The 12,735-nt window shown below is 38.4% G+C and overlaps 1 protein-coding gene across 3 annotated transcripts in view; it reads left to right on the top strand.

Moving 5' to 3' along the window:
• LOC120312058 (ferric-chelate reductase 1-like) overlaps positions 1-12,735 on the top strand; it is a 44,986-nt gene that overhangs the window by 28,915 nt on the left and 3,336 nt on the right. For 2 of the 3 annotated variants that reach the window (XM_039352269.1, XM_039352268.1), the window contains exons 6-14: positions 1,067-1,246; positions 2,883-2,984; positions 4,033-4,180; positions 6,652-6,774; positions 7,243-7,358; positions 8,737-8,823; positions 10,105-10,202; positions 10,676-10,734; positions 11,937-12,080. In XM_039352269.1, coding sequence (XP_039208203.1) covers positions 1,067-1,246; positions 2,883-2,984; positions 4,033-4,180; positions 6,652-6,774; positions 7,243-7,358; positions 8,737-8,823; positions 10,105-10,202; positions 10,676-10,734; positions 11,937-12,080 — 1,057 coding nt within the window. The remainder of the gene's footprint in view (positions 1-1,066; positions 1,247-2,882; positions 2,985-4,032; positions 4,181-6,651; positions 6,775-7,242; positions 7,359-8,736; positions 8,824-10,104; positions 10,203-10,675; positions 10,735-11,936; positions 12,081-12,735) is intronic. The other variant, XM_039352270.1, reaches the window with a different exon arrangement.

Raw genomic sequence — 12,735 nt, 5'->3', positions numbered from 1 at the left:
TAGTCCTGCTAGAAATACTTTGAAACCCCCTCCCAGACCATGAAGTGGCTGTGTGGGGTGTCTAACAATGCTTCGAGCTCTAAGTACATAGCACTTGTAAGAATAACAGGAAGCGAGCTTCCTATAATCTTTTCAGCTGTCCTTACCACACTCTGTATGGACCTTCTATCTGAGGCTCTGCTACCACCAAACCAAACAGTGATACAGTTTGTTAAAATGCTCTCAGTCATGCCTCTATAAAAAGTGGCCAGGACAGAAAGAGAAAGATGTGCTCTCCTCATAGGACGCAGGAAATGCAGACACTGGTTTGCACGCTTCACTAAAGAGGATGTATGAAGAGACCAAGTCAGATTGTTACATATCTGCACCCCCAGATTCTTAATACTGCTGACCACCTCTACAGCTGCAGCCTTGATACAAAGTGGAGTATGACTATGCTGGTTCTTTCTAAAATTAACAATGATCTTCTTTGTTTTATTAACATTCAGAACCAGGTTATTTTTATTGCATCAGTCCATCATAGCCTTCACCTCCTCTCTATAAGCATCTTCATTATAAGACTCTGGATAAGACCCACCACTGCTGTATCATCCACATACTTCACAATATGATTCAAATTTCAACAAAAGTTTATACATTTTAGCAATTACACGTTCATCATCTGTATGCAATTCTATTTCAAATTCAGTCTTACAAAACCATAAACTTATTTATCTACTTTAACTCTTTCTATTAGTTGTAAGTAAGAAAACCATTGACAACTGTATCCCTCTGCCACCAGTTGTTCTCTTAATTTTATTTTACTTCCCCCTTAACAAAATTCTAGTATCACATGATTAGTTAGGCATTTGTTTTTGCCTGTTATTTCTCATCTATAAAATGGTTCTTCTGCCTAGAGCCACAAAGGTATTTTTGGCCACAATTTTTAATCAATAGATAGAATTTTGTTGTTGTGGGAAATGTATTTCCCTTAAATCCTATAACTGAATTATTGATGCTCTGAAAATGCCCTATTTCTCAAGCAGTGGTATGTGGAGAAATACAACCTTGCTTCTTGTCTCCTTAGTTCAGTTCTTCAGAATGTGGAGATCGCAAGTTCTGTGTGAGAAATCCAACCCACTGTGACCCTAAAGCCAACAATTGCTTCTTTCTCTCCTTCAAGCAAGATAGCGACTCAGTATGGATTGAAATGAGCGGTCCCAGTGAAGGCTATATTGCTTTTGCATTATCTCATGATCAATGGATGGTTAGTAAGTCCTCTGACCTCTGGAAAAATGGCAGCACCTTTTGAGGCTACTCCATTGGTCATTTATTATGGTTTTAACATGGGTAATTTCTATAAAATACATGAGCAAAAGGGTGGTGTTCATCAAAATCTTTCCTATATAATTTTGTTGATTGAACTGCCCGTGATATGTAATGCCTGAAATAACTTGTAGCAGTCGTTAGATATTTTAGGCAGGGATAGTAAAAATGTTGTCCATGGATAGCACAGGATCTATTCTAGTTGCATTTTGTCCAAGTTAAATGAACACATTCATTTAACTTGTGTCAAAAATCTTGTGCAATCTTGAAGTCTCAGATTCTAGCATTCTTACTGGAAATTTTGCAATGAGATTTTGATATTTGAAAATATGGGAAAGAGGAAATTCCCAGGCAATTATGGGAGGTCATGTATTAACATGCAAGGTCTGAGAAAATTCTTAACTCTTGATAATAGGATAAATGTTGCATAATTTCTGGCATACTCCCTTTTTTTATTGGACCAATGGTACGTATTTATTTAAGGCTCATTTCTTCTGAATTTGTCCCTAAACTATTTTAATGAAACGCTGCATTATGTTCTACCTGATTTTTCAGCCACCTGTATTTGTGCTTTAAGGTAGAATGCAATGATTCCCATAGCCTTGGGTCTACTTAATAAAACCTCAGTGAGATGTATCTCTAGCTCATCCTTCTCCAACCTTCCAGATTAATTTACAATTAGCAATGCTTGTAGATGAATGTACAGTTCTCATGGTTCTCAAAATTCAAGGCTTTTTTAAAATCATACTTGCACAATGCTGTTATGAAGGTCACAAGAAATGCTAGATTGCCACAAGTGATAAGCAGCACTGTTTTTTAAAAAATGTATGGCTCTGGGTAGAAAGAGATAAAAAAAACAATGACCAATTTATGAAAAGACAGCTACCATGTTAAGTGCATGCCTAATGTAACAAGTTTAGAGGATACCACTTGGGGAGGCTGCATTAAATTATTAACCTACTCAAGAGTTTTACATAGATATTGATTGATTGATAGATTATAGATTTAAAATAGAGTAGAAATGTATTTTTTGGAGTAATATTCTTGTTTTTAGGAAGGATAGCTATTTTGTAATGGAAAGAGAATAAGAGGGATTTTTGATAAAAGAAGAAATGATATTAATAAATGAGTTACTGATTATGATAAAGAAAAAGGGAAAGGAGAGACACCTGAAATGTTAATAATATGTTTATCTAAACCAAATTGGAATATGGCAATTGTAAATAGTAAAACTCAAAACAGGATTTGGATTTATAGAGATGAAATGTTACTGATGATTCTTTTGATTGATTGAACTTTATTGAAAAATACATTAATTTGAATATATTATATTATTTGAGGGAATAGAGAGGGAGTCTTTAATGATTTAATCTGAGTTACAGTATATATTATGATTTTGCTTTTGGATAATTGATTACCCTGTCACCACATTGTTTCTCAAGCACCTTGTTGTAAAAATAAAAAATCAATAAAACTTGTTTAAAAAAAATGATTAACCTACTCTAAATTTGAATATGGACCATATAGACTTGTCAAGTAAAGTGAAAAAATAGTTTAATAATCTCTCTTATTTCCAGGGTGGTGGCGATGATGCATATCTGTGCATTAATAATGATCATTCTGCTGACCTCAAGACAGCTTTCCTGGTTGGGCGATCTTATCCAGAATTTGATTCGAAAGTACTATTATAATTTCATGTTATTACAGGGTTGAACTCTGAATGATATTGTTACGAAATATCTTGCACAGTAAAAACATATGCCAGGATAAGTTGTCTTGCTAACAAAATCCACGGAGACTCGTGATTTTTGTCCTGTTTTGCCATACAGAATCCGGACCGCTGTATGAAATCTTACATCATGGAAAACAACTGCAAAGTTAAAGAAGCTGTTTAAAGGGGAAACTTTATCCTGTCTCTGACTCTCCTCTGCAGTTATTTTTATGCGTTTTGCAGAGTACTATGTAATGGAGAATTCTAAACTTAATATGTCTCTGTACAGTTCTGTGTAATTGTTGTGTTGCTTAACAAAGCAATATATATGGCCTTTCTTCAACTGTTTTTACAAAATGTAGATATGGTTATTATTCTACACACATTAGTATATCTCAGAAGAAAAATTACATGCATTATCAAAATTTTAGGCCCCTAGTTTGATCAAGGTATTTGCATTCAGCTGGCTTTATTTTGCAACAATAAATATTAGACAAGCCATTGTCCCATTCTTGAGAAGCCCAGCATATACCTGCTTTTACTGGCTTTGCAGAAAACCTAAGACACTAGATGATAACATAATTAAGAGGACTCTAAGGTTTCAAGTGTCTTTTGAACGATTCAGTATCGGGGTTCATTTGAAGGATCCAGTTTTTGTTTAATTATGTGATCAATAGGCTTAGCAAGTCCCAAAGTGGCTGCTGAAAAATGATCACTCTAGTTATATGTTGGCCTTTTAGTTTTCAAAAGGATTGAAGTTTTTATATGTCAGCAGGATGGTGCTGAAGACACTTGAGAAGGTCACTAAACTTTTAATGGGAAGCAGCCATGACTTGTCTTGCTAAATATTTCTTATCTGCTTCATAAAATCCAGCTAATTAAACTTGTTTGGTTTGGTATGTTCTTTCTTTGATAACGATAACTGCCTAATCAGTTTTGACAGAACCCATCACAATATATGTGGTGGCTTATCTTTTGAGATACAAAAGTTAAATCTGCATTGCCTGTTTTTTTAGAATGCTTTGGAGAATATATCTTGGAGACTGGCTGATGGCCTTATCCAGTGTTCTTTCAGAAGGAGAATTCATCTTCCAGCTTCTACAGGAAGATATAATCTGGATGCAAACTATTACATATTTCTGGCTGATGGTGAAATCAGTGCAGGTAAAATGACTGTAGGAAAAAAAATCTGTCTGAATATTAAATTAAGTTTCACATCAGGCAAATTTTTCATGCTAAATTCAAAGCATTACTTGGTCTTCACCTGTTGCCAGCTAATGTTTAGGTTGGAGAAGGGAAAAATACTTCTTGATTCATGATTAATCTTTATGGGGTTGTGGAATAGTCTTAATAATAGGTACAGATAAGGCAACATTTCTCTTCTTTGAATTTTAACATATTGGATTTGTACTTTGTAGAGTTATATCATGCTTGCAACTGCCATCAGTATGAAACTAAATAAGCCCTTTCCCCTTCCTTATTTCCATTGGTACATAAGAAATGTCCAGGCTGTTTGCCCTAGATTGCTGCTTTCCAGAGATCCTGGTCTATGACTCTCCTCATTCCCAAACAGCATTTTTTTAAACTGGCAAATTAAGCTGAGAGTTGTAAATTAACACATTTAGAAAGTAAATCTTAGCCATAAGCGTGATCCATAATTATATTTATCTATTATTTCAATTCATATAGCCATTCATTTCAAATAAAGGACTCTGTGTGGTTCACAGCAATTGAAAGCAATATAAAAACCCCCAACCAATACAAAAAAACCCTCCCTTAAGTGGTAAGAACAGTATCAAAACCATGCAATAACACAGTTCATAGTCAAGGCATACCAAAATCTATCATCAATAATCAACATTGCCATTTTACAGGCACTATCCATACCCAATTCTCCAGACTAATAGCAAAATCAAGTCTCTAAGACCCTATGGGATGCCGGTAGGATTGGGACTAATCTGGGGGGATAGCAATAGCACTTAGACTTATATACTGCTTCATAGTGCTTTACAGCCCTTCCTAAGCAGTTTACAGAGTCAGCATATTGCCCCCAACTGTTTTGACCCAGTTCCCCAAACACAACACACCCTCCAAATAGTCTCTAGCATTCCTTTTATTTCAGGAATGCCAGCAGTTTCACACAGCCTCCAAACACCGGAGCTTGCTCCCTTTTCTCCTGTAGGGGTCTCCTAATACCCAGAGTTACAGCCAAAAGTCCTTCAAGCAAGATGGCTATTGTTTAACATAAGACACACCCACACTCAGAAGGTGCTCCGACTTCCAGTGCCACAGGAGCTTCAGAAAAACTGGCAAAATTCCAGGAGAAGGGTCAGGAGTTCCAAATACAAGTGGCTGACCAGCAGGAAGATGAATAGTTGTCTATACCTATTCGTCTCCTCCCCTGCCTTTTATCCACAACTGAGGGTGGGGCTACGTTAGTGGAGTGACTCTTCCGCTTCAAAGACTGCCCCATAGCCTCTCGCAGTTCTCCTCTTCTCAACTTTCGCTGCGCCTGCGGATCAATTACTGGCCCCATCTGATCCTCCTCTCCTGACTCACTTTCCTCAAGGCATGGAGGTCTCAGCCTTTCTATCTGAGGGCTGGTGGGCGGCCCAGGCTCTGCCTCTGTCCCTGGCTGTGACAGCTCCATTCCTTCATTGGAGCTTTGAGATGGCCCTGACGCTGGGCCTGATGCCCATTCCTGTGTTTCCTCATCTGAATTGGTTGTTGAGTCCTCTGGCAGCCAAAAGGACATATCAACAATCTGAGTCCTCAATTTACCAACCTGGAAGGATGGAAGGCTGAGCTGGTCAAGATCAAATTCTTGACTGTGGGCAGAGTTTGCCTGCAATATTGCATTCTAACCATTGCGTCACCACGGCTGATAATGTTCTAAAGGGTGGGATGCAACAGAAAAGGTCTTTTCCTGGGCCCCATCAGATAGCATCCCTAGTAGCTGCCATGTAGAGCATGCTATTGTTAGATGTAGACAGATATAATGGGAGAGAGATGGTCCTTCAAGTAACTTGCACCATAAAGGATCATCATCAGCATCTTGAATTGAATCCCAAAGCAAACCTGTAACCAATGCAGCTCACAGAGTGGAGATGTAACTTGTGCTGAATGAGGAGCATTGCACTAGCTGAAGCCTCCAATACTTTTCAAGGGCATTGAGTAATCCACATGAGATGTGTGAGTGTATGAGTGATTGTGAGCAGGGCCTTGCAGGTCAGCAATGGGTGACCAGAATTAAGAGTTCCCAAAACCCAAAGCTGTTAGGTTAGTCCACCCTCTTCAGACATTGAGACAGGACTTCATAGCACCACCTAAATGGCTCACAGCAGAGATAAACAGCATACTGATGATTATAATATTATTATTGCATACTATTGTTAATTCTTCCATGACAAAGGATCAATATAATATCAGCACATGGAATACACTGAAGTGCTAATTTTCACTGAGAAGCATTTGAGGGGTTAGCTTTGGGTAGCAAATTTGGAACTGCATAAAGAAACCAATCTCTGAAGCTAACTGAAGCTAACTGAATCTCTGTTCTGAAGTCTTCACCCATAGAGATAATATTATTTACTCTTCCTTTGCTGGTAGTGCATAATCTACGATTGTTTCCCCAGGTACAGGTGATACAATTTACAAACACCAGCAACAGCCTCTGATAACAAATGGAAAATATAACATTCTAGGACCATTAAAAGATATTGGAGGATCCCGGTCTCCATATCTGATCAAGATCCATGGCAAGTTTAATGTTTTACAATTTTGTAAAGCACTACAAAATGCGTGTATGGTGCAAAATGGGGGCTCTTGTTCAATGGCTTGGGGTGGGGTTGTATGAAGAGGTCCAATCATCATTGCTTAACAGGTCAGATAGCTCAAGATTTGATTATTATTTTATTTTGTCTTCAATTCCAAACGCTTCAGAAAACATTGCAGAGAAAGTTAGGAAAATACTATGGAAATATTATCTTATCTTTGGGGCCATTTGGACATCTTGTGGGTATTCAAACTCTGCCAACAAAGTACGGTGCAAAAATCAGCTTGCAGTAGAATAAATAAGGGAGGAAGGACAGTCTAGAATGGCTTGAAAATGCTCTTTTGCTCTTCTTTGATTCTGAAATAAAATGGAAACTTACTTTTATGAGCAAGGGCTTCTCAGCACTGCAACTAAAGTCATTAGCAAGTGTCTTGTATCTTTTTCCTTTCAGGTGCACTAATGTTTATTGGATGGATAACCACAGTTAGCATAGGGGTGATCATTGCCCGGTTTTTCAAGTCTGTCTGGCCTCATACTCTACTGTATGGAGAAGAAATTTGGTTTCAGGTGAGAAAAACGAACTGTGGAGTGTCTTTATTCTGTATTGGTGTATAAAAAATAGTACTATTTTTTACTATTTTTACTATTTTACTATTTTTTACTATTTCTTTTTATTCATTTATTTAGAATAGAATAGAGTAATAGAGTCGGAAGGGACCTTGGAGGTCTTCTAGTCCAATCCCCTGCTCAGGCAGGAAACCCTATACCATTTCAGATAAATGACTGTCCAATCTCTTCTTAAAAACTTCCAGTGTTGGAACATTCACAACTTCTGGAAGCAGGTTGTTCCACTGATTAATTGTTCTAACTGTCAGGAAATTTCTCCTTAATTCTAGGTTGCTTCTCTCTTTGATTAGTTTCCATCCATTGCTTCTTGTCCTGCCTTCAAGTGCTTTGGAGAATAGCTTCACTCCCTCTTCTTTGTGGCAGCCCCTGAGATATTGGAACACTGCTATCATGTCCCCCCTCGTCCTTCTCTTCATTATCTAGACATACCCAATTCCAGCAACCATTCCTTATATGTTTTAGCCTCCAGTCCGCTGATCATCTTTGTTGCTCTTCTCTGCACTCCCTCTAGAGTCTCAACACCTTTTTTACATAGTGATGACCAAAACTGGATGCAGTATTCCAAATGTGGCCTTACCAAGGCATTATAAAGTGGTATTAACATTTCACGTGATCTTGATTCTATCCCTCTGTTAATGCAGCCTAAAACTGTTTTGGCTTTTTTGGCAGCTGCATCACATTGCTAGCTCATATTTAAGTGATTGTCCACTAGGACTCCAAGATCCCTCTCACAGTTACTACATTCCATTTCTTCAACCATGACAACTCCAGTATCATAGTCTCTACCATCTTTGGGGCAACGATAAACTGAATAGTCTCTTCATGGCTCCCTGCCTTAAGGCTTACTGGTTCCGTAAAGCAGGTTGTGGGCACACACACACAGACACACACAGACACACACACACACACACGAAGCATCTACCTCCTTGAATTTCATGGGCTGCCTTATTTATTTATTATTTATTCAATTTCTACAGCTGCCTGTAAATGACTCTGGTGATTTACAATTCTAAAAGTATAAAACCAGTTAAAACAACTAAAACCAATAAAAATTTCCCAAAATAAATACATTCAGCAGCTGAGATAGTTAACAACTAGCAGTAAAGCTGGAAAATGGGGGCCTTAACACATTCCAAGACCAGACCTGAGTACATAGCCAAATTTTTAAAGCCTTACAAAAATCCTTATACAAGAGTTTACTTGTTAATTCTATTCTCGACCAATGAATTTTCTGCCAAACGTTCTTGATAATAGAGTATGTGTAATAGGCTGCTCTTTAGCATCTCTTAACATTATTTTTTTAATATAACTTTTATAGATCCATCGTACCTTGATGATAATAACAATATTGCTCACAAGTGTATCTTTTGTTCTTCCTTTTATATATCGAGGAGGCTGGAATAAAGTAAGTGATGAAATTATTTTGGAATTAACTGCTTAAAATCTAACAAGAACCATTTAAATCTTATTTTAAGGGCTTGGTATTCTGGCCTCATCCCCTTTTTAAAAACAAGATCGTATTCTATAATGACATTGTATTTTTCTCTCCCTGGGTGTATACAATATATGAGTGAGCAAAATTAAATCCAGTGCCAAAGGTCTTGAGATATTTGGCTGCATGAAGGTATATGGCAATATAAGTATTTTGTGGACTTTTATGTTCACTTGCAACTTGCTTCAGAGGACCATCATCCTTCATAAAAGCAAGAAAAAATATATTTATGACTGCGACTCTGACTTTCAGAATTAGCTCAGAATAGTACTACTATAATTAAGGTTAGGGAATGAAACAGAAAAATACCTGAATTCTGTAGCTCATGCTCTGGCAAAACAAAAACATCTTGTACAATTGTGTTTTGTACAGAGAAACTGTTATGTATAACACAAGTTGAATTAGTGTCCTGAAATCAAACTTATACATGACCTTTAGTATAAAAATGCTAGAAGATTTGAAACACCAGCCTTGTGGTGTATCAAGCACTGTAGGCTCCTGAAAAGTTTCCATATTTCTCCAGCATTAGCTATCAAGGATTAGTTTGTAATGTTATATTTTGTGCTTTATTTTTTTAATGATACTCCACAGCAGGGGTCCCCAACCCCCAGTCCATTGACCGTTACTGGGCCACGGCATGCCAGAAACCCGATCACGCAAACAAGCAAAGCCCCATCTGCAGGATGCAGGCAGCATGCGAAATCACGCCCACTCTGGTCTGTGGAAAAAAACTCTCTCCACGGAACCGGTCCTTGGTGTGAAAAAGTTGTGGGCCGCTGGTCTACAGAAAAGCTAACTTCCAATTTCAAAAGAGAGTTTATTGTAACCTTACCCCTAGGATTCTGTTCATGGGAAATTGTCCTTTATAAATTAGCATATCCAAAGCTTAATGTTCTGTGATAGGTGTGTTGCGAAAAAAATATATGATTGTGCTGCTTGTGAAGTTTGGAACATCCTCCTTTTTGGGATCAAGCTGGTCCCTACCTTCTTTAAGTCTTTAAAGAGCAAGGGTTGTTATGTGGGGTGTTAGGGGTGCTTATGCTGGTTTTATGTTTTTTAGTTTTATTATTATTTGTAAACTTCCCAAGCTTATGGTTTATAAGATGTAGGACAGCTATGTGCAGTAAATCTTTTAAATAAACAAAATACATAAAAAGTCTAATTATAACTAACAATCATTTTTTTTAAATATAGCAAGCAGGTTTTCACCCCTATTTTGGCTGCACTGTGATGGCTCTGGCACTTTTTCAGCCTCTTATGGCAGCGTTCAGACCCCCTTCACACTCACCAAGGTATTCTGATTTTGTACTGTACTCTTAATTGCTCAAATGTTTCTTAACGAAATTGTTAGCAGGTTATTGGAAGATTTAAATGATCATTTAACTTAGTATCCTTTAGATGCCAAACTGTAGCTTCTAGAATTATCAGCCAGTTTGGACTTGCAGACTGGGCATTACAGGAACTTCTTTTGATATTTGTGGAAGTATCTTATTCTGTATCTTTTATCTTAGGAAATTAGTCCCTGAAAACTTGCAAAGATTTTGTGCAGACTCTATTTTTTCCAGATTGTATAAATGTTTAAATGAAAATGCATAATACATTTGTGCTCTCCTTCCTTCCTTCCTTCCTTCCTTCCTTCCTTCCTTCCTTCCTTCCTTCCTTCCTTCCTTCCTTCCTTCCTCCCTCCCTCCCTCCCTCCCTCCCTCCCTCCCTCCCTCCCTCCCTTGAGATGAAAAATGAATTCTTCTTTTCTTTCTGGGGACAGAAGACAGTATTTCACCTGGTTACACTGGAGCGTTGCCACAACTGCTAGAATATTAGCTGGTGAGTTTCCTGTTTTAACTTTTCAGTGTATAGCTGCATTTCACAAGAGGAAAAAGCCACTTTTCTGCTCTCTGTTGACTTCTTGAAATTCCTCTAGTGTAATCTGTTGCTTTCCAGATGTGTTGGACCACTCTCTGACTACTCTCCATTCAGCATAATCTCAGAATTCAGGGAGTTGCATTCAACATATCTAGCAGGCACCGGATTGCAAAATGCTATTGTGGTGCGAAATGCATATAGGCAGTGGTGGGATTCAGCCGGTTTACATCTGTTTGGCGTAACTGGTAGCTAATTTTTGGTTGACTTCAGCAAACCAGCTGAAGCCCTAGCCCTTTTTCACAAGGCCCAGAACAGCCCACTGGAAGTGCATGAATGCCATTTCCGGAAGTCTGTTTTGCACCTCGGAGACCTGGGGGAGGCCTCCCAGGCTCAGAACGGCCCACCGGAAGTGCATGGATGCCACTTCCAGAAGTCCGTTCTGAGCCAGGAGGCCTCCCAGGCCCAGAATGGCCTGTGGGAAGTGCGTGGATGCCGCTTCTGGAATTCCGTTCTGGGCCTCAGAGGCTCACACCCAGAATGGACTTCTGGAAGCAAAATCCACGCAGCGAAACAGTTGTTCAGGTATTTGAATCCCACCACTGCATATATGGGATTTTGCTCTTCTGGCTGTAATCCGACTATATCTGTGAAAGTATAGTACAATAGTGCATTTAGATAATTTAAAGAATAGGAAGCTAGCAGCCTGCAAAATAAAGCTGCCAGGCAATAATCTTTATTTACAGCAATGCTTCTGGGCCTCACATATATTTTAAAGATATTCTTAGAAAATAAAAATAGCAAAGGACTGGGACTCAGTGTCCGCACAGAAATTGGGGTACAGCTCAAATAAATAAATCTGTTCAAGTGTCTCAAACAAAGAGAGAAGCCAAAATAGTAGAACATCCTGGCAGATTAAATGGGATGATGGGATCCAGTTTGTGAGAATGCCCAAAAAAGCTCGCAAGATTTTATGTGGGCTAGGTGGTAAAAAAAATGTTGGTGTTCAGAGCCTAGTGATGTAAAGTTCCTCCACAGAAACAAGCAAGTATACCCCAATGCTCCCTAATTCCATCTTTACAAAATATTTGAATGGATATTTTGATCTACAGTATTTTTTTTAATACCTCAGAAAGGAATCTAAATTTGGTCTTGTTCTTAACCAGTGGTAACAATGTTCCTGGGAATGAACTTGCCAGCTCTCAACCTTCCAGATTCATGGGATACCTACGCAATGATGGGATTTGTAGCCTGGCATGTTGGGATTGATGTGCTTCTGGAGTTACATGGCTACTGCCTCATCCGCAGAGGTTTGCACGGAGAATAATCAAGTTGCAAAAGAACATTCTTTTTGTCCTTTTTTTATTTTTGGCAGGGCGGGGTTGGCTTTCCAGAATTTGTGATTACTTCATACACTTTTCCCTGTGACACATTCCTATAGAAATCCTAGAAATAATAGGCAGCTCAATATTTTAATCACGAGTGGTAGTTTGAGTTTGGTTGCCTTGTAACACAAAGACTTATATTTACCACTTCTTACAGTAAAGTACTGAACTGTTAATTTTAGCAAGGTGAGGTTCTGCCCTGCAAAGCTTTATGCGTATGAACAAAAAAAATCTGTTCTTGATTAGAAACTTGTGTGTTTGCAAAACATAATAATCAAGATGTAAAACTCAAGGGAGGGAATTCCACCAGTTTGTGATGTTGCTATTCAGATAGACCAGGGGTGGGGAACCTTGGCTCTTCTATGACTCGTGGACTTCAACTCCCAGAATTCCTGAGCCAGCCATGCTGGCTCAGGAATTCTGGGAGTTGAAGCCCACAAGTCATAAAAGAGCCAAGGTTCCCCAACCCTGAGATAGACCAAGAGAATTTCATTGATTGGCTTCTGTTAACAGAGAAAAATGGCATTTTGGAATCCTAATTGCTTTTCAGGTGAGGAGGTGAAAAAGAAATCCAAATTCA

This window comes from Crotalus tigris, unplaced genomic scaffold, assembly GCF_016545835.1.
Source record: "Crotalus tigris isolate CLP2741 ecotype Arizona unplaced genomic scaffold, ASM1654583v1 scf7180000018419.1029430, whole genome shotgun sequence".
Lineage (NCBI taxonomy): Eukaryota > Metazoa > Chordata > Lepidosauria > Squamata > Viperidae > Crotalus > Crotalus tigris.
The sequence above is the reverse complement of the archived record's forward strand: the minus strand, read 5'-3'. Positions and strand labels throughout refer to the sequence as shown.